Raw genomic sequence first — 23,135 nt, 5'->3', positions numbered from 1 at the left:
TTATTAGAGCATGCGCAAGGATTGTACTCCGCTAGATTTTGTGAATCAATCTTTATTTATTCAAATTATATAGGTACCTCATCGGCACACATATATATGTATAATAAATATAAATACACTGGTTCATACCTATCATCAACATCTGATATAAATCCTAGTAAGCACCTTCATCACTTGAGATACTTGCGATACTATTGAATAAGCAAGAAAATTATCACTCTGATGTAGTGTTAAGGAATTAATATTTACTGCTATCCATTTATCGCAGTCCTCTCAATGTCCACCGCTCTGTCGTCAAATACTCAGATAAGACATTTTTTTCGCCGCGACATTTGTCATCTTATATGCTATATATTGCATTAAGCTGTCTACGAGTTTTCGTGTCGAAAACAAACAATGAAGCGTGTATTTTAATACAACCGCAAATTGAAACGAGGAGTAGGTTTCAATGTTTTGAAACGATATCAAAAGAAGTTATTAATTTAGCCTTAACTAACGAAATGCAAGTAATTTGAGATTTTGTAGCGGCAATTAATTATATATCGTACATAATGACAGTAGTGAGGTCGCGTCAAGTGCGACGTTTTTACCGTTAACATATTTTTTTTTTCTTGCGATTATTTCCGAAAATATTCACTTTATTAGAAAAAACATTGTTGAAGACTCATAGTCGTTTTGAAAGACCTATCTAACGATACCCCATACTGTAGGGTTAAAGCGAAAAAAAATCCACCCCCACTTTACGCTTTACTTTAATTACCCTAAAAAAAATATTATTAGATTTTCTTGTATTAAGACTTTGTTGGATTTATTGATTTATATATCCAAATTGCAGCTAAGCAAAACTAAAGATCACGGATCAAAGCCTCGGACAGATGGACAAACAGACAGACAGGCAGACAGACATGGCGAAACTATAAGGGTTCCTAGTTGACTACGGAACCCTAAAAAGTAATATACATTTCGTACGGATTTTATAAAGAAAAATAAAATTCATGTTTTTTTACTAAAACATACCTAACCTTAGAATAAGTGTGCGAATCAAAAATACACGCAAATAATTGAAAGATAATATTTAAAGCCGTGTTGTACTGGATTGTTTTTTCGTCAATTAAGTTGCCAATACCAACAAAACATTTAATTGGGAATGAAAGTTGAAATTGTTCTGAGTAAGGGTGTGAGTTTAAATAATGTTAGGCAATTTACATACGAACGTGAATCGTGGGAGTTATGTCACGTTATGTGTCTCATACTTCAAGTCCTTGACTCGTACCTACTATTATATTATATAGGTACCTATATTTAATTTTAAACCAGAGACAGTTCATTTCAATGAGATAAAAACTGGAGCAACTTGATTAACTGGTTGTAATTTGAAAACAGACACTTTCAAAATTTGCAATATGATTACTATTTCAACAAACATGAACTATAATTTGCACTTCTATAGAACAATTTGGACTTATGAAGAGATTTCGTTGATACGTTAGGTTAACATTAGATACTTAATTACTTACTTAAGTATGATAAATTACACAAAGATTGTGTTGATAACTTGGTTCTACATTTGACTGGTCCTCTGAATACGACATACACATTCTGTAGGCCGTGCAGGTCAGGATCTCGACGACTCAAATAAAAAACTTCGATTTGAAGTAAACTATTATAATTTCAATAGGTACTGGTTTTACAAGGGTTCCTTGACTAAAACGGTTAAATGTAAAAGTGGTGTGGTAATCGTATGGAGGCTGATGAAAGAGTGATTTGCATAATTTGAATGTCCGAAAATAGTGGTTAAGATTTGGGTGCCTCTAATTGGCCGCGATACATAATATGTGGAGCGCTCCTATTGGTGCTTTAGAAAAAGCTTCCAAATACTAGCCGAGCCCGACGGCTGCGTTTAGTTACTGTATTATACAAATAAAGGTTGCGTTCGCAACACATTCTAACCTCATATTTATACAACAGTTATCTGCCAATCGCACTTTCTGTTTCCTTTCTTCGCACAAAATAATGTGCAAAAAGAACCACTAACTAGTATTTATTCCCAAAGGTCCATCGATCCAATCCAATCACAAGAGCACACTAGTTGTATATAATAGTTTCGTACCGCGTGACATCTTATTCCGGGATATGTGTATTCCTGAATGCGTTTTGGGTTGTTTGGATCATAGATGCGCGACCGAGGTGGTCGCGGTGCGCGAATGCTACGCCTTGCGGGCCGTGAGCGGCGCGGCGTCGGGCTGCGGCGGCCCGGGCAGAGGCAGCAGCTTGCGCGCCAACCGCCCGAACGTGCTGCGGAACTGCCGGCTCATGCTGCAGTACAGCACGAAGTTGATGGCCGACCCCACCAGCGCCATCAGGTCCATCACCTCACCTAACAACACATTTATATTTTAGAAAAAGAAAAATATATTTCAAGAAAAGAGTGTACTTTGTGGCGTTCTCCTAAAGGCCGGCCACGCGCTTACAACCCCTTTAGTGTTGCGGGTGTCTATGTTCAACGGTGATCGCTTACCATTAGGCGATTTGTCTGTTAGTTTGCCTCCTATACTATAAAAAAGACATCATAAAGGTATGGATAATTGGATATCGAGCACTATCTAAAATTGCCAATGTTGGTAGGTGATTCTGAGATCATTTATTTAATCATTTTGGCCCGGGTTAATCGATTTTCCTAGCCACAATTATTCCAGGCTGTTTCTTAAATTACAAAGATGTAACAAAATTGCCGGTAGCAGAACTTTTTCCCTGCATTTCCTTAATCACTTTAATCAGACATCGATATCAAAAATTATGCCCTTAAACGCGTCATCAGTAATCTAGTTACACCTTGTTTAAATAGAGTCACATTAGCCAAAGATAATGAGCCACCAAAAATAATAGTGTTGACCTCGTAAAATGTTATCATTTAGGATTAATTCTGACGGAGTTCGGGCCGGTGTCCGAGACGACAACAAAACAGTGTCAAGCCGCCCTATGCATCTTTGTGGCTTAACGTTTGATCAATGAAACTCTCTAACAATAGATCTCTGTAAGCCTGATCTGTTGGGCTGGAGCTGGATAGCCGAGCCATCCTTCTGAACCCAAACAAAGCTTATGTGCCGGGCGTATCAGCCCTCGTTTTATCGCTGGGTTAAATTATATACAATAAAACAAAAGCATAAGAGGGCTTTGAAAAAGAACTTACTAAAATATAACTTAAAATTACTTCTTCACTGTAGAAATGCTAACTCAATTTGTCATTGTGCAGTACCAAGAATCGAGACAATTTATTATATTCATGTACCCATACATTTTATACATTTGTAGTTCTAGTTTTCTACTTTGTTTTAATACTTACCTATTACAATCATCGCAATTAGACGGCGTTTTTACACGATATCGAATTTATTTGTCTGGATTAAGGTAGCCATAATACCTGTATCTAACTGTGATTTAACACAATGGTACGGGAATCAGTAATTTAAAATCCAAGCGGACATATTATGCTTTCTAGCGAATAATTTATTTCAAAGTCAAATTATATAATTTTATAACAATTTTACTTCCACAAACGGTCCAGACCCTTCATAATTTATCACGTTAAACCATTTATTTAATTTATCACGTTACGCTATTCGCTTTCCTTTACGACTTTAAGCACTTTTAGCTTTCGTTTGATTCTAAATTACCAGGGCAAGTAGAATTCTGCCCGTTGATATTAAATTCACCATGCCTTTATTAATTATAAATAGATAATATCAGAAATGCGTAATATTTCACAAAATTCACCTTACTCGTGGCCTTAAATATCAATTTTCCAACTACGTGAGGTCAAAAGTTCAGTAAAGTTACTTTGATTAATTACGCCTGTAAGCTCGGAAGAAAGCTCGCTTAATTGCCTGAGTTTATGACTAGATACCCATCAAAAGTTCAGTTAAAACGAATACCTACAACTGAAAGGGCAAGTTATGCCGAAAATCTTTTGTAACTTCCTTTATTCTCGGTTAGCAGTTAAAAATAACAGCGTTGAAGACCTGTGTGGAAAATGGATAACTTGAATACAACTTCAAATTCTAATAAGAACATGCACATCAAACGTGTAGGGATCATCTTAGGTACATTAAACTGTTCTCACTCTATATTCCCATTGGATCCGTCAAGTGTAGGTAAGTCAGTCAACGGAAAAAATATTTTGGAATCAAAAAATAAAACTCTGTGTTAATGATAAGAAACTAAAATATCGAGGTAAATACGTCACTTATTCATACGTAGTTCTACTTAATTTCGAAAGGGTCAAAGTACCCAGCCCTTCATCATCATCATCATCGTCTTAAAATCCTCTTTAAACTTATAAAACAAAATTTCGACATACCCACTCATATACTCGTACTGCAACTCTGTTGGAGTAGTGTGAATCTTTGAAAAACTTACAATTGTTTTTCTGATTTCCTATTCGTCCACTAACCACGATAATCAATAAACATAATCAGTGTTTGGCAATTCAATAGTTTAAATGAAAAATAGTTTTATGATATAGTTTTTCGCAAAAACAATGTATTTATTTAATCTCTCTCGACTGAGCATGCCGTTTACTAGTACCTGCCTAGGTCCAGTCTGTTATGTTTCTGTTATGTTCGTGACAGACAGTTACGGGGCCGCGAAAGAGCTCCCGCCGTTTGCGACGACAAAAGATAATGTGAAATAGCTCTACAACACCACTCCCTTGGCGGCAGGATAAATAATACAACTACTTAAAAATATAAATTGTCCCAAGAACAAGCTGCTTACACAATCGAGTATCATATAATTATGTCATAAATAAGGTACTGTGAGACATGCAATGTTTTACATGATTCAAAAAGTTTAGTAAAGCTACATAATTAAAGTTATGATATATTTTATGCTGTGATTACTGTTTTTTTGTTTTACTTTTTAGATATAGTTAGAGAGTCATACTAATCAATTAACTTTAGATATATATGTATAATAATGGAAATTAATTTGCCAAACTTAAAAAGCCATCTGTCAGCAAGTTCAAATATTGGGTCCTTACCTATGAAATTGGCGTTTTTGTTCATAGATATAAGTCTGATCCTAGTTTTTTTTTTTTTACAAAAGTACATACACAATTACAATAAAACTACAGTGCACTCAATAAACAACGATTTTACATACAATTAATTGTTATTTTTTATTGTTAAGTGTTCAGAATTAAGCCTTGAAAATAGGTCTTTTCATGTGCTGTCGGTTCGAGTATTAAAATTACTTATATTTTTCTAATGGTACCAATTTTCAAGAAATGGAGATATTGAAAACATACCTTAAAGGTGTCAAAAATTACTGGAAAAATTTTGTTTGGTTTGAATTAGCCATCAAAAAAATATCCGCAAAATTAATTGTATGGAAATTCGTGTTTCGTTGAAATTCTCCGAACAAAACGCCAATTTCATAGGTAATGACCTAATATATAATTAAGAAACTATAATTACAAAAAAGGCAGTTCATTCACATAATTATTAAAGAGCAACAACACAGTTCAGACTAGGGTTGCCAACCGGACTATATTATATAGTATTGTACTATATTTTGGCTCTTTGTACTATATACTTTTGGAAAAATATATAGTACGCTAAAATACTATATTTCCGATTAAACGTATATTACACTCATGTTTAGTATTTTATCTAAAAGTACTATTTTTTTTTGAAATGTACTATATTTTTGATGCCTTATTCTGGAAAATACTATATTCTACCAAAAAAAAGTTGGCAACCCTAGTTCAGACGTTGTGCTGATACGAGCATGTTATCTATCAGTCGCCATGTACCCGTTCGTATGACAGACTAAGGTAATTTGCATTGCTAAACAGATGCTGGTAGCACTTTTACCGACTGCGCAATAATGTTTATAAAACCATCATGCCTGCTGCTGCTGTGAGCTATTGGTATTAAACTTAATTCGATTCCTTTAGTCTTTTTTAGGGTTCCGTACCTCAAAAGGAAAAAACGGAACCCTTATAGGATCACTCGTGCGTCTGTCTGTCCGTCTGTCCGTCTGTCACAGCCTATTTGCTCCAAAACTACTGGACCAATTAAGTTGAAATTTGGTACACATATGTAAGTCTATGACCCAAAGACGGACACGTAATGAAAACAAACGAATTTTGAACATAGGGGGCACTTTTTGGGGGGAAATGAGAAAATTAAAAAACAAAGTTTTGCAAACCATATCGTGTTATATATTAAACGAAAGGGCTTATTTTGATGATCTCAAATATTTTTTTTTTATAGTTTTATATTAAATAGTTTAGAAGTTATTTAAGAAAATAGGCAAAAAATGACCATTCCCCCCCCCCTTAACTCCGATACTACTGGGTCTAAAATTTTGAAAAAAATACACAAAATAGTTCTTCATCTCTAGATGACAGGAAAACCTATTAGAAATCTACAGTCAAGCGTGAGTCGGACTTACGGAAAAAACGTGGTTGGGCTGTTTTAGGGACACAGCCGCAATGTTTTACGTAAAACGTGGTATGGACAGCCATTGCGAATGCCGAAGGCCGACCTACGCTTATGGCCGAAGGCCCGAAGCGCAGAGGCTTTTAAAAACGCGCGGCCGAAGGCCGAGTTGCGGGAGGTTAGTGCTCAAACACAGAACAAAATTAGTACCTACTTCAAGCGTCTGAAACTCATCATCATTAACTTAAGAGATATTCTCTTGTCGGTGGTGTATGTTCCAGCTTTCCCTATCACTTGCGCCAGCTTTTTGACTTTTTGATACGATACGACCCCTACTTTTTCTTTCACTTGTTCTAAAAAGCTGCGTCTAGGTTTTCCTCTACCCCGCTTGCATCCTATCCGCCCCTCCAGGATTAGTTTTAAAGAAGTGGTCGTGTCGTATTAAGTGTCCAATCATCTGAAACTACAGACCTAAATTTTGGAAAAAACACGAAATATAGTTCTTTACCGAGAGAGGTGCGCCTCCACGCTAGGTCGCAAGGATGAGCTGTAGGAGGGTAGTCAAACATAGAACAAATAATTGGTTTAAGTAGCTAAATGAGAAGACCGAACTGTCGTGTCAGACGTATATCTGTTATCTTGAAATAACAGAGATACGCTTAACCAACGCAAAAATAATATAGGCACTATGCCTAACATAATACTTGAACAAAATTTTGGTTAAAATTCAACAAATTTACTAAAGTTATTGCGTAACTAACTATCCTCTGACAGCTCAGTTAAAAAACATGGAAATACCCATGGTCTAATAAAACATGGTCTTCCATTCCCAGAGTGACACGCGATTACGTCACAATAACATTGCCACTTTATTTCAACATAACATGTTACATGGGTTCATTATACCTATGGTTAATAAGTTAAAATATTTCTTTATAATTTTATAATTTTCATTTATATGTATTTTAGCTTAAATTTTACAATAACACGTCATTTTTAATTACTCGTTAGCAATATCTTCCGATTCACGAAAGAAATTTCAGACTTTCGGGTAATTCTGTTTATACTACTGGCAACACAGGATAGCGCTGTGGACATTTGACAATTCGGATCTAGATAACTTCATGCCCTGACCGTCATCCTTGTCGAACGCGTGTTAATTGTTATTTCCTTCTCGCTCAGTGTCAGCAGTCGCAGTGTTTTCCAAACTTTTCACGTCGTAAGCTTGGTAATTAATGTGTAACTGTGAATTAGTTTTTTAAACGTTTGTCTTGTATAGATAAATAAAGTTTAATTTAATACATTAGATTTGTTTTATTTTACTATGTTTCTACATAAATAACTTAAAATTAATACCGTTAAAATAATTTTCACCGTTGGTTAAAATTCTCCCACATTTCAAAGTTTGAGAACCTGTAAACAGCATGATGACGTAGGCGCGTGTCAGTTAGGTCATACGCGAATCTCGGAATGGAGTACCAGGCGGAGTATATTATTATACCATGGAAATGCCTGGCCGTGCCCTAGCCAGCCGTGTGTTGTAAGTAAGTTGAATGTAAGAACTTGGCTTTGCTCGCTCGTTCGAAAATGAGTGCAGTACGGAACCCTTGGGACGCGAGTTCGACTCGCACTTGACCGGTTTTTAATAAACTTTGTACCATTTTACATATGTTCTTTATAACTAAAGATAAAGATTATTTTTATATAGCTGTTGTTCATTGAACTAATGATTCATTAACTTGCCTTGATTGTGAAAACTTTGATTTTTATTTGTTGATATAAACGAATTTTAGGCAGCCCGTTTATTTTGTTGCGGAAATTTAAATACAATCTTTAAGGTAGATTACACTATTAGATGTAGGGGCATATTGTCTAAATTGTGACCTCTTGTTGATATTGTAGGAATTTATATTTAAAAAAAACTAAATGACAGGTCACGTGAAAACAAATCTAAAAATAATATACAATACCAGACAATACTAACGCTTCGATGAGCCAAATATTATTAAATATTGACAACGGTCATGATATGTGATCTAGTTTTGCCCACGTGTCACATTACATTATCAGAGTTATTATTTATAAGGGTGATATCAGGTAGTCCAAAAATAAGTCGGACACCTACTTTAGTATGCATTGGATGAGAGTATAAATGCATACGCAATATGATTTCCAAACACTTTCGTGTACGAAATTCAATTTATGACACGATTTGTCATTATAATTATTATGAGCGACGCCTGAGTGCCAAAAAGCCACTAATACTGCGCGCTAAAGCCACGATAACAATTATCAACTTAATCTCAATTATTTGTAAATACAAATTGAATGACATTGATTTTTTCATTAATTTGGTCCGACTTCCTAATCGATACGATGTAACGATAAGTATTACATTAAACAGGTAGGCATTATATTAGTAGGTAAGTAGGTATGTACACCCAGCTACAAAAGTGCATGAGTATGTACTTTTGCAGCTCCTCGCTGTACCTAAAAGTATACATTTTTGACGTATTAGTATATTATTAAGATTGACAGTCTGACTACTTCGCTTAATTTTTTTTTTATTGAATAATAGATAGAAATGTAACAGTTAAACATACAAATTACTTATAAATTAAAATAAACCTAAGAATAAGCTCCACTTGCACCATTCTACTAACCGATTAAACCTGGAGTTACCATGGTTACCAGTACAATTTGACACTTGGATAATGGTTTAACCGCTTAACCCCGGGTTAGTGGGATGATGCAAGTATCCGTAAGTAAAACTAAATTACCTAACAAATTACACTTCACTTAACATTTATACCTATGTATGTTGCTATTAGGTATTTTTTGTTTTTGGGATAATGCATGATTTATGTTCATTGTAAGTAGTTTTAAAAGGATCTGATCACTTCATTCTTTAATTGTTTAAATCTTTAAGCAATGAAACTACGAGTAATATTCATTTTTATGTATCGGTCAGTTATTTCAATAAATAAATAAAATATCTTAACATAATTGCGCATTCGATGAGTGCCTGAAAAATGTAATCCTTCAAAACAAGTATGTAGTTACTAATAAAACGAAAAAAAACAAGCGTTTCTTAGTAACTCTGATACAAAAAGATTGCACAACACATATACTGTACGGTTACCATCAGTTTGTCACTGACATAAACGCCGTCGAGAACGTAATTTACTTTCTATACATCTCGCTCGCACTCACATATTAGTGCAAACGGGACGTATAGAAAGTAAATTACGTTCTCGACGGCGTTTATCTCAGTGACAAACTGATGGTAACCGTACTGATCACCACGGAATACTCGTATAAGGTTAACCTTATTAATATGCTCTGTAGGTACTGATCACCATCCACTTAAGTGGTGCATAGTCACACGCCGGACGCGAATTTACAAAAGCTATACTATTTCAGTCACGACTCAGATTATAATAGGTGAGCTTTTGTTTATGCATATTAGTTAACAATACCTATACCGTGTCGGTAAAAAGTAGTCACTGAAATGGATTAGCTTTTGACATTGGAAATGTCTTTTCGTTCGCTCCAGTATACGGTCCGATTTCACGAAAAAGTGCGATCCCCTTATATCTCGGAAAGTTGTGAAGATATGATATTAAAAAATAGGCTCAAAAGACGCATAATCACGAGAGCTGTAAGGTGCAAAAATAATTATTCGAGAAAGTCAAAAACAAAAAAAGTTATGGTCGAAATAGTGAAAATAAAATTCAATTTTTTCCGAATTTTTGATGTTGGTGCTCGATAATTTGGAAACGAAGAATGATATCAAAAATTTGAGAAAAACGGCTCTGGACAATTTAGTCAGCTACAATTTGAGCCTAAAACAAAGACGATCGGGTTAAGAGCGCTCTTACAAGAAAAGTCGAAATAATGCAAAATTGATGATACTAGTCGACGAAATTCAGGACTTTGCGCTCATTATTAGAAACAATGAGTACTTGTTCCAGTAAAAGCGTCTTCTTATCTTTATAAATATCGTTGTAAATATTAGAAAAAGGACTTATTAAATTAGTAATGATTTTTTTTCTGATGGTCGTTTCCGAAAAACCCCGTGAAGCACTGAATGGCGAGCTCTTATTTGGAAATGTTGAGAATTTTACTCTGCTAAACCTGGCTATTTTGTATTACTAATACCCTGTACTTTAGGCATATCAAACTATATTTTTCCTACATACCTTTGAGAAAGAGAAAATCAAAGTAAAACGAACTCGATTTTCTCTCCGAAACAAGTGTCAATTCCTACGAAAATCTACTTAATATCGAAGTCATTTTCATACTCAAGCAATCTGCAACGTTTGCTTATACTGTTGGTATACATTAGTGTTTATGAAATTCTACTATAATTTTTTGGCAATTTTTTGAAAACTACTCTATATTACCGATGACGCGCGCTGCGCCAGCTCAGTGCCGCGGCAGAGCTTGTAGAGGCAGGACGTGTGTCGGTCGGCTCCGCACATTTTCAACGGCGACGACGAGGTTTTTTATCATTGTGTGCGGCGGGCGCCGTGTAAAACGCTATACTGTGTGCGTGTAAACCGCAACGAGAGACTTTGATCCTAGCACCGTTTTTATAGTATTATAATTTATAATGGTACAGTTTAATAAACTACCGGACAGGATTAAAAATATTTGAAACGACCTGACATTCTATATGTATTTATTTGACTCAAGATAGTACTCAGGGTCTGATGATGGAGCCGGAAGGTGGTCACCGGTACTAATCAACCATGCAACTAAACCACTTCGTGTTTAGGCTCGTTTTATTCATCTCAACAAGATCTTTGACACAAGATAGTACTCAGGGTCTGATGATGGAGCCGGAAGGTGGTCACCGGTACCAATCAACCATGCAACTAAACCACTTCGTGTTTGGGCTCGTTTGATTCGGCTCAACAAGATCTTTGACTTAAGATAGTACTCAGGGTCTGATGATGGAGCCGGAAGGTGGTCACCGGTACCAATCAACCATGCAACTAAACCACTTCGTGTTTGGGCTCGTTTGATTCGGCTCAACAAGATCTTTGACTTAAGATAGTACTCAGGGTCTGATGATGGAGCCGGAAGGTGGTCACCAGTACCAATCAACAATGCAACTAAACTACTTCGTGTTTAGGCTCGTTTTATTCGTCTCAACAAGATCTTTGACTTAAGATAGTACTCAGGGTCTGATGATGGAGCCGGAAGGTGGTCACCGGTACCAATCAACCATGCAACTAAACCACTTCGTGTTTGGGCTCGTTTGATTCGTCTCAACAAGATCTTTGGCACAAGATAATACTCAGGGTCTGATGATGGAGCCGGAAGGTGGTCACCGGTACCAATCAACCATGCAACTAAACCACTTCGTGTTTAGGCTCGTTTGATTCGTCTCAACAAGATCTTTGACTTAAGATAGTACTCAGGGTCTGATGATGGAGCCGGAAGGTGGTCACCGGTACCAATCAACCATGCAACTAAACCACTTCGTGTTTGGGCTCGTTTGATTCGGCTCAACAAGATCTTTGACTTAAGATAGTACTCAGGGTCTGATGATGGAGCCGGAAGGTGGTCACCAGTACCAATCAACCATGCAACTAAACCACTTCGTGTTTAGGCTCGTTTGATTCGTCTCAACAAGACCTTGGACACAAGATAGTACTCAGGATCTGATGATGGAGCTGGAAGGTGGCCACGGGTACCAGTCTACCGTGTAACTGAACCACTTCGTGTTTGGGCTCGTTTGATTTGTCGCAACAAGATCTTTGACACAAGGTAGTACTGAGGGTCTGATGATGGATCCGGAAGGTGGTGACCGGTACCAATCAACCATGCAACTAAACTACTTCGTGTTTGGCTTCGTTCGATTCGTCGCAACAAGATCTTTGACACAAGTTAGTACTCAGGGTCTGATGATGGAGCTGGACTGTGGCCACGGGTACCAGTCTACCATGTAACTGAACCACTTCGTGTTTGGGCTCGTTTGATTTGTCGCAACAAGATCTTTGACACAAGGTAGTACTGAGGGTCTGATGATGGATCCGGAAGGTGGTCACCGGTACCAATCAACCATGCAACTAAACCACTTCGTGTTTGGCTTCGTTCGATTCGTCGCAACAAGATCTTTGACACAAGTTAGTACTCAGGGTCTGATGATGGAGCTGGACTGTGGCCACGGGTACCAGTCTACCATGTAACTGAACCACTTCGTGTTTGGGCTCGTTTGATTCGTCGCAATAAGATGTTTGACACAAGATACTACTCAGGGTCTGATGATGGAGCTGATGATGACAGACAGGTACCCGTCGCCACCTTCGCGCTCCATCATCAGACCCTGAGTACTACCTTGTGTCAAAGATCTTGTTGAGATGAATAAAACGTGCCTAAACACGAAATGGTTTAGTTGCATGGTTGATTGGTACCGGTGACCACCTTCCGGCTCCAACATCAGACCCTGAGTACTATCTTGTGTCAAAGATCTTGTTGAAACGAATAAAACGAGCCTAAACACGAAATGGTTTAGTTGCATGGTTGATTGGTACCGGTGACCACCTTCCAGCTCCATCATCAGACTCTGAGTATCACCTAGTGTCAAAGATCTTGTTGAGACGAATCAAACGATCCTAAACACGATGTGGTTTAGTTGCAGGGTTGATTGGTAATGGTACCTTCCAGCTCCATCATCAGACCCTGAGTACTGTCTTGTGTCAAAGATCTTGTTGAGACGAATCAAACGAGCCCAAACACGAAGTTGTTTAGTTACATGATAGACTGGTACCCGTGGCCACCTTCAAGCTCCATCATCAGACCCTGTGTATCTTCAGTGTCAAAGATCTTGTTGAGACGAATCAAACGAGCCTAATCATGTTACTACATGGTTGATTGGTATCCGTGACCACCTTAATCATCATCAGATCCTCAGTACCAGTTCGTTTTTAAACCCTCGTTGATACAAACTTTACAACCTATAGGTACCAAATGCAATGACGAAACATGTAAATAAGCGAGTAGGTACCTATAATTTCTTTCGAGTAATATACCTTCATAAGTACAAGTATGGGGCTATTCATAAATTACGTCGTTTCAAATGGGAGGAGTGGGGGGGTCTGGACATCGGATGATGGTAACATGACGTAGGAGGAAACAGATTCATCCGAAGCTTGATTTTTGGATGATTTGAGGGATGGGGGGGGTCAAAAATCGTCAAAAATAGATGACGTAATTTATGAACAGCCCCTATGTACATTTGCACTGCATTTAGTATTTTCGTACTTACCAAATAACAGTTTTAGAACTTTAAAAGTTAAGTACAGTTAGTGTTGTTATGGTTGATTTCAATATGCTTCGCGAAGGATCAAGAATGTTTAATCCATCATTGTAGTGCGAGTGTGGTAGAAGGGATCGGCGTACTGAGCTCGCACAGCCTGCCGCAGCGCGTAAAATACCTAAACTCGCTCAACGCCGAAATGTAATAGCGCTCTTAAGGGTTTGCCCTGTAGCCTAACCTTAAAATAGTCAAAAAGTCAGAACGACATTTTTCACAGGACATTTATGACTTCATGTTTCGCAGAGTTCGTTATCGGTGTTTGTTGTGAATTATCAGGATTATGACGGCAGAATAACACTTGCACTGCGTGGGCTTTCAAAATCGCTGCAGATTTTTCTTGGTCTAACTCTATCTATCCTGTTTGAGACGGGCGTAGATAACGCACTATTCGACAATCTATGCATTCTTGTGGTGGTGGAAATAGAAATAGAGATAGAGGGAGAGGGAGAGGGAGAGGGAGAGGGAGAGGGAGAGGGAGAGGGAGAGGGAGAGGGAGAGGGAGAGGGAGAGGGAGAGGGAGAGGGAGAGGGAGAGGGAGAGGGAGAGGGAGAGGGAGAGGGAGAGGGAGAGGGAGAGGGAGAGGGAGAGGGAGAGGGAGAGGGAGAGGGAGAGGGAGAGGGAGAGGGAGAGGGAGAGGGAGAGGGAGAGGGAGAGGGAGAGGGAGAGGGAGAGGGAGAGGGAGAGGGAGAGGGAGAGGGAGAGGGAGAGGGAGAGGGAGAGGGAGAGGGAGAGGGAGAGGGAGAGGGAGAGGGAGAGGGAGAGGGAGAGGGAGAGGGAGAGGGAGAGGGAGAGGGAGAGGGAGAGGGAGAGGGAGAGGGAGAGGGAGAGGGAGAGGGAGAGGGAGAGGGAGAGGGAGAGGGAGAGGGAGAGGGAGAGGGAGAGGGAGAGGGAGAGGGAGAGGGAGAGGGAGAGGGAGAGGGAGAGGGAGAGGGAGAGGGAGAGGGAGAGGGAGAGGGAGAGGGAGAGGGAGAGGGAGAGGGAGAGGGAGAGGGAGAGGGAGAGGGAGAGGGAGAGGGAGAGGGAGAGGGAGAGGGAGAGGGAGAGGGAGAGGGAGAGGGAGAGGGAGAGGGAGAGGGAGAGGGAGAGGGAGAGGGAGAGGGAGAAAATAAAAAAGAAAAAGTGCCACGAAATGGTCTCACCTCAGCATGTTGCTGGCGGGTGCTAGCAGATAGCTGATGCTGAACCCTGGCAGTACCTAGTGGAGCTCGGGTTTAATACAACATAAACACACGCTGTTTTGGTCATCGGACTCGTCTCGATGAGCACTTAGGACAGTAGTACCCAAGATAGAGCTGATGCTGAACCCTGGCTGTACCTAAAGGAACTCAGGTTTGTTGCAACATAGGGTATACACCCACTTGCCAGAATTTCATTTGCCATAATTTCATTTGCCATAATTTCATTTGCCATAATAGCCAACAGCCATTATATTGTTTCCCATAATTACATATGCAATACTTATTGTTTACTATATTAGTCACGTGCCAGAAACTTTGTTTCCCATAAAATCAATTTCAATAATATCATTTGTCATCATCATTGTAAGTCATAATGATCACTAGCCATAATATAATTTTTTTACAGAAACCAAATGCTACTAGAAAAATGGGTTAGGTTAGGTTTGAACTGCGACCCTTACAGAAAAGTAATGCTACTGGAAAAATGGGTTAGGTTAGGTTTGAACTGCGACCCTTACAGAAAAGAAATGCTACTGGAAAAGTGGGTTAGCTTAGGTTTGAACTGCGACCCTTACAAAAAAGAAATGCTATCGGAAAAGTGAGTTAGGTTAGGTTTGAATTGCGACCCTTACAGACATCAAATGCTACTAGAAAAATGGGATAGGTTAGGTTTGAACTGCGACCCTTACAGAAAAGAAATACTACTGGAAAAGTGGGTTAGGTGAGGTTAAATATTCTATTAAATAATATTATTACAATTAATAATATGGACAACAACACGTACGGCACTCGTACGTTCTGGAATCTAATAATCGGGTAAACAAAGAGTATGTCACGTCATTTTTATGGTAAACAAACAATTCGGGCAAATGAAATTCGGGCAAATAAAATTCGGGCATATGAGTATTATTTTATATAATGTTCGGACAAACAATAGAAAACCGCAACATAGGCACACGCTGATTTGGTCATCCGACTCGTCTTGATGAGCACTTAGGAGAGTAGTACCCAAGATAGAGCTGATGCTGAACCCTGGTTGTACCTAGCGGAACTCAGGTTTGGTGCAACATAGGCACACGCTGTTTTGGACACCCGATTCGTCATGATGATCATTACCCAAGATAGCTGATGCTGAACCCTGGTAGTACCTATTGGAACTCAGGTTTGGTGCAACATAGACAAACGCTGTTATGGTCATCTCTCGTCACGTCAAACACACGCGTTCTTGACAGCAGTCAAGAAAATTTCATATCTTGCAGCAAATGGGCCGCTGCCGATCACCACTTCTCGAGTTGACTACGGATTTGCCGTGTAATAATTTTCTTGTACTTTGAACATTAATATATCCTGCTTATTAATCGAAAAATGAAATATGTACCTATACTTATGCGCCACGGCGACAATTATTCAAACTTGGATACGCGTGTGGAAATTTTGCAATTTGTTTGTTCACATGCGTTATGTCCAGGATACTTGTGTTAGTCTAAGAATAAAATAATTATCATTCAACGTTGTAGTTTTATTTTGTAACTTTTTCCTTATCCAGACTTTCTCGTCGCTCAGCGACAATATTTTTTCGAATTCCGTAGATTCATTTCCAATGTGCTCGATAGTCGTGTGAGGCACGAAATCTGTGAATTTTTGCATACATATTTTCATATATTATTCACGCCAAAACCTAGTCGAGTTTAGTAAGTTCAGGCACGTTTGAATGTGATATCTAAATTTTAATAATACTTATTTACTCAAATGGTTTAGATTTTGTCGCGATATATTTAAACATTAATGCTCTCACAATACCTAGTCGAGCGGAATCTCGCCGTCATTATTCAATATTATTCATCGAGTATTATTTGTACGACACTAAAGTTCACTGAATATTGATTTCAACAATTATTTCTTTACTAAATTACTTTTCACCTAGTATTCATGTAAATTGCCAAAAAAATAGTTTAGGTTAGTTTGATCTGCAACCTCCAAGAAAACGAAATGTTGCTGGAAAAGTGGGTTAGGTTAGGTTAGAACTGCGACCCCCAAGAAAACGAACTGTTACCAAAAATGTGGGTTAGGTTAAGTTAGAACTGCGACCCTCAAGAAAATGAACTGTTGCCAGAAAAGTCGTTCTATGTAAAAAAAAAGTCGGTTCGCTGTTTGGTCGCAGTTCACCTAACACGCTCTTCCTCGCTTCGCTCGTCGTCGTACCTATCTTGGTTAATAAATATCTAGCAAGTTGAATGATTTGACCATAGAAATGTACTCAAAACGTTGTACACATAGTAATAATCTACATAACAATAATTCTATAAAGTAAAACGTCGTCATGATGAAAATTTGGCGAATGTTGGTTGCCAAAGTAAATCATCTGCGAAAAGTTGTCTGGCAAGTGAAATTCGGACAATAAAACTTCGGAGAAAAGGCAGAACACCGTAGTAAATCTTGGTCCTTAAATAAATCATCTACTTCGTTATGTACCAATGTATTACAAAATACAGTCTACTTATAATTGTATTACGATTTCACATTAAACATGTCCTAATAAGAAATCTCAACTGATATAGTTCTTAAATGAAAAAAAAATTAGGCATTTTTAAGTAATTAGCACGAACGGTAGTTAATACAATACAATCGGAGTCATTACTAAAATATTATTCAAGTTTAGATCGCAACAAACTAGCATTTGTAGCAACAATATCCATATTAATTTAGCCAACAAAGTCTATACGATTTCAGTAAATTTCTGTACTGTAATGGATTAGGGTTTGGTCAAGTTTTGTCCAAACAAAAGCTAATCCAGTTCAGTTCGCATCTGGACCTTATCAGTATAGGCTTTGTAAATTCGCACCCCGGACACTGGCGATCAAATGTATGAAACAAACGCATTCCTCCGCACATAGTCTAAGCTCGTGTAGGTGAATGCGTACCATGCTTGTGTGAGTGAGATAAGACGTGCTAGGGTTCCCGCCATTTTGTTGACAAGTTCGATGACCTCAATGACCCAAAACTCATTGCGCGAATTAGGAAGAAATAAGAATCATATTATGCTGTAAGGTGGGTATCTAAGCTCGATTTATACAATAGTTTCCTATTTTGAATCAGTATAAACGAAGTAACAAAATTTTTGTAAGGAAATTCAGGCCACCAAAATATTACGTAAGTTGAAAACATGATTTTTTGTTCATATAGATATTGTGTTGTTTTCAGTGTGATCTGATAGGTTTAGGTCTAAAACAGATAGGGTAAAAGAAATACTAAACATAAGTACCTATTGTAAGTTGGTATTCTACTAAAACCACAACTCTACTAGGCCTTGACTATTATGATTGTTTAAACTTAGTTTTAGTTGTAATTTTAGTTTTTTGCATGCCAGATGCTGGTGAAATATGTGTTACCTACTATGTATAATATTGATTGACCATCTTCTGTGAGTACCATATTTCATGCAAAATAAAGTTATTTGTATTTGTATTTGTAAACATAAAACACTTTAAAAATAACTGGGTATGTACTTGCCTTGATTTATACAATGGGAATCTGTGGAACTTTCTTTTAGTTTTGTCGTTTATAGAGCTTAAACAACCGTACACAGCACAACACACGCCCATTACAAAAGGATTTGTAAATATTTGTTTAATATTTTACGTGGCCTCCGCTCTGCGCACCGCGTCGTCGCGTCCTTGCCAGTCGGTAACTGAGAGGTAACCGAGAGCGGGTGGGTGGCACTTTCAACGGGAGGCAGGGAGTGTCCATACTGTACGTTAGTACTATTTATTATACTGTGGCATAGTCGGCACTAAGTGGGGAGTAGTGGAAAGCCAAACGCTGTTACGATAGGTACGTATGCTGTAGGTCTACTATTTATCTCAGGCGGTTGGTAAAGGATAAATAATTGCGTGATAATTTTATACTAGAAGGTAGCTAAGATTTGGGACTATAAAACTAGTAGTTATAGGTACCTACTACAGAAGTACATGAATATTATTTTTACTTAGGTACCTACTTTATGTTACACAAACTAGCTTTTTTTTTATTAAAAATTTTACAGAAAAAATATAATATTTTGTACCTTAATCTAATGTTTCTCCAAACTGTGAGACAGTTTGTTGGCGGCGCGCTCTAAACTAATTTTAAGCTAAATATGTACACTAATTATTAAGTAACAAGTTAAGTTGTCATTAAGAACATATACATTTACCTATATGTATGTATCCTAAATCTATCTTGCGAGACAGCATCACATTCAACTGACCAGGCGTAGATCTTATCTCGAGATAAGGTCCACTCACGGCCAGCCAACCACATTAAATTGTATGAAGCGTTGCTAATTACTTATGCAACAGCGGACCATAATAACTTTTATCTACGTCGTAGGTTAAACCGTAGACCTAGTACGACGGCAACTACATAACATCAACCGATGATTCAGCATATGATATTTCGCAGCATTTCATAATTAAGCCATAAGCTTTGAGCAGCCGTCTGAAAACTGAAATTACCTACCTACCTTTGACCTGAAATTGCATACCTTTCACTGCAATTTAAAGTCACCCTACTAATTTTACACCTCAGTGCCGTTTGTTTACTTCTTCTTAGGTAAATATCTAATCGGGTATACTATATAATAATACCACTAAACTGAGACTGAATTTAAAGAGTGAGTTTACAAAGATGAGGGTAGGCGATTAGTATGTAGGTATAATATTTTGTGAGTATAAATGAAGGTACTTAAACTAGACTTAGTCATCAAGCTAAGCTAAGCTGTTATCTACATACTACAGTGTCAACGCGTAAGTACCTGACCGTTTGGCTTAGTGGTAGAAATAAACTAATTTCCATGAACCGATAAAATGCAAATGAAGAGTTCAAATCACACTTCAACCACACTTACATTTTATCAGTTTAATTAAATTCAAGCAAAACGTTACCCGTTCCTGGTTATTATTTTTCGTCAAACGTATCAGAAATGACGTTAATTTTATTGGTTGGTGCGGCTTTATTTATGATAACATTTAATTTTCCAATATGAACTACGTATTTATATGTTTTAAGCACACACAATTCATATTAATGTAATCATTTAGTACCTATACATCATAATCGTCAGATGGCAGCAATATAACTCAACACATTTTGGGTAATTATTCACAATGTCGCACTCATAGCAAATTCACAAAGACCATTGTGATTAGTATTCGCCTTAAGCTCGGCATAAGTGTCATTTGCGCGTGAAATGGAGCGGTTGATTAGAATGGGAGCTGCGGATCAGTCGGATTTAATACGTACCACAGCATCGTTGTCTGCTACTAGACCGACTTTATAAGTACTACATACTTAGTAAGTGACAGTGTACTGTCGAAGTCAAAATATGTTTACTTGTAATAATTTTTTTATTATAGGACGGTCAACATTATATATATTTACACGAGTTACACGACCGATACGTTACATTTTATTTCTACCATTTAAAACTTTACTGTTTTCAGCGAATACTCATAAAATAATGATGTGTTCAGGCACAGTGTAAGATGTTACCCTTAAAAGGGTACATATATTCCTAATGACCCGTAACATCGCTTTTGTTAGCTGGTTTTTTATTCTATGAAAAATATCTTACAATATAATCTTTAGTATACCTTACCCTTTTATCTTTCATATAAAAGTACTTTACCAATAATCGACAGGGCTAAATCGTAGCAACTTAATTGTTCAAACTACATAATTTGCTAACTTACCGTAAAATTAAAGGAACTATTTGGTGGTGTGATTAAGCAACCAAATGTATAGTATAATATAGAACACCGGTGCGCTGAAGACTGTTATATCTTAGACACAATAAGACCCAAACATATAATTACTCACCGAACGTATAGTAGCAGACTTGAAACAAGCGTGGCGCCGTCGCTGTCAGGAGGCCGAAGAGAGCTTGCGGCAGCTCGGTGGCCAAGAAGAGGCCAAGCAGAGCCAGCAACATGCGAGTGGTGCGGTCGGTGCGCCCGCCGCGCTTGCCCCCGTGACCCCCGTCCTCGTTCAGGCGGGCCTTCTCACCCTGCACATAATAGGTACACGTTTTTCATGATCCGTCACGTTTTAGAAACGGATCCGACATACAATCGAACAACAAGTAAATTTGTATACACTTAGAACATAATATCGTGTCGGTTTATTCAATATCGACCGGTATATTGAATAATGTAAAAAAGTGTTCTAATGCTTATCCATATACTCCGTGTGTCTGTCGATACACCTCTCCCACTTAATTGGGTGCGATTTGGGCGCGCACCCCAGAGAGCATAAATTTTATCCTTCCTTGTCCGATTCAAAATAATAAATCATCTTAATGAACAACATAAATAACCACATATAGGTTCCTAACACTTACAATAAGTGTAGGTAGAATTAATTTGTACTCATCGTACAATAGTAGTCTCACATAATATTTATATTATTTTTGTTAACAATTTTAAATTGAGTTCCAAAACATAATTTAAGTTCCATAATTCCAATTTAAAAGTTTATTAGTTTGTTCGTGTGTAACTTAAAATGTTAAACAGAAAAATGGTTTTATTTACCTCATTCGTTGTAATAGCTGACTTTTTCAAAAGTTTTTGTCTTCTTCTATCACTTGACTTCATTTTCACAACTAAACAAACACTTAAAATCGACAGTACTATACAAGGTATAAGTTTTATAAATACACTGTATATCCAAAATATCGCAGTCAATAGGTCGCCGTTAGTGGTCATGGTGATGGCGAACTTGGAAGCGGGCTCGACCCGACTCGAGGTCACGTTCATGTCACTCGTGTTATTCATCGTGGCATTTGTACTACTTTTGCCCGGAACTGGATCGATATTCATAGCAAAGTATATAGGAAGACACAATACTGGACTCACAACATACGCTAGTGTGATAGCTATATTCGTATTTCTTTTATTACAAAACGTCCTATTCATTTGTGGAAATTTGATCGCGATATATCTCCATATCGCGAGCGTGATAGTCAGCCAGATTGAGACGGTGTGAAATGTCTGACTGAAGATCGAGTGGAAGTACACGAACACTGCGGCGGCGTAGGAGTTTCTACTTTGTTCAGTTCCGACCTTCACGTATATAAGAAATGCGAAGGGAATGTAGTCTATCATGACGAGAAGGTCCGCGACGGCGAGGCCGGTGAGGATGGTATTGGTGGACGAGGCCATCTCTTTGCGGCTCAGCACGGCGATATTGACGGAGTTGGCGACGGAGCCCAGCAGGCAGATGACCAGCGCGATGTAGCCATGAAATTGTGTAAAAGTTTTCTGGAAACTGCTTCCCCAGGGATCGCAGTAACCGAGCTGAAACTCGCCGCCGCCTTCGTCCGACATTTTAGTCAAGCTTCTGCTATGCTAAGAGCAGCAAAGCAGCGCATTAACTTTTCTTACCCATGTGTTGTATTTATTATCTGAAATGAAAAACGTTTTATTATAATCTGGATAATGTGATCTAACCTAACCTAATAGCAAAATTATTACTTAAATATAAATAGGCAGACTTCGCCAGTTTTTAAAAGAGTTAAATCTGTATTTTATATTCAAATGTCAAATAATCGTAAAGCAAAGCAAACATTTCCTCTTACATATAAAGTTTGTGTACTTTGGTGAAATAATTACACATTCAGATAGTACAGCACAAAAGGGACCAACATTATTCCTAAGAAACAACTTTATATGCGAATGGAGTCGCGTTGGAGTTCTGACGAGTTGTGCGGACGTCCTATATTATCATTCCCGTCGGCAATTATTCAAGTCTGTGTCCCTATATATTGAAGTGGAGCAATACATTACCACTATTTATTTTGTCTACTACGTGAATAAATATGTAGTAAGAATATTTTTATTCAGCTGTAATATTCTATTATCCCATGATTCAAACGCAGTAAGTACTATTATGCAATGAACTACTACAGTCTTATTACGTGACACGGGTTAGGTCTGTAAAAAAATATTTTGCGTGTGTATTTGTTCACAGAGTCTAGTCTGCATACTAACCAATACGCTCAGTCGAAAGGAACGAAAATTGCTTTTCGCTGAGAATTGTTTTTCATTTAGCACAAAGTTAGCGTGACAGAATGATTAATTGGAGTAAACTCAGTGGATCCTTTTGACACGAAAGATCACAACATGCGGCAGGCGCCCGTGCCCACACTGG

The 23,135-nt window shown here is 38.0% G+C and overlaps 1 protein-coding gene and 1 long non-coding RNA gene across 2 annotated transcripts in view; one reads left to right on the top strand and one right to left on the bottom strand.

Annotated features, from left to right (window-relative positions):
* Window positions 1–23,135, top strand: part of LOC134793184 (uncharacterized) — a 266,846-nt gene that overhangs the window by 153,167 nt on the left and 90,544 nt on the right. The gene's annotated exons all lie outside the window — the stretch shown is intronic.
* LOC134792882 (G-protein coupled receptor dmsr-1-like) lies at window positions 1,312–22,476 on the bottom strand. Its single transcript, XM_063764319.1, has 4 exons — window positions 21,518–22,476; window positions 20,808–20,994; window positions 1,941–2,377; window positions 1,312–1,599 (listed from the first exon to the last, which is right to left on the bottom strand). The coding sequence occupies exons 1-3, from the start codon at window positions 22,310–22,312 to the stop codon at window positions 2,208–2,210; spliced, it is 1,152 nt and encodes a 383-aa protein (XP_063620389.1). The 5' UTR covers window positions 22,313–22,476; the 3' UTR covers window positions 1,312–1,599; window positions 1,941–2,207.

The sequence above is a fragment of the Cydia splendana genome, chromosome 8, assembly GCF_910591565.1.
Source record: "Cydia splendana chromosome 8, ilCydSple1.2, whole genome shotgun sequence".
NCBI lineage: Eukaryota > Metazoa > Arthropoda > Insecta > Lepidoptera > Tortricidae > Cydia > Cydia splendana.
Note: the sequence above shows the minus strand (reverse complement) of the source record. Positions and strands in the feature narration are given on the sequence as shown.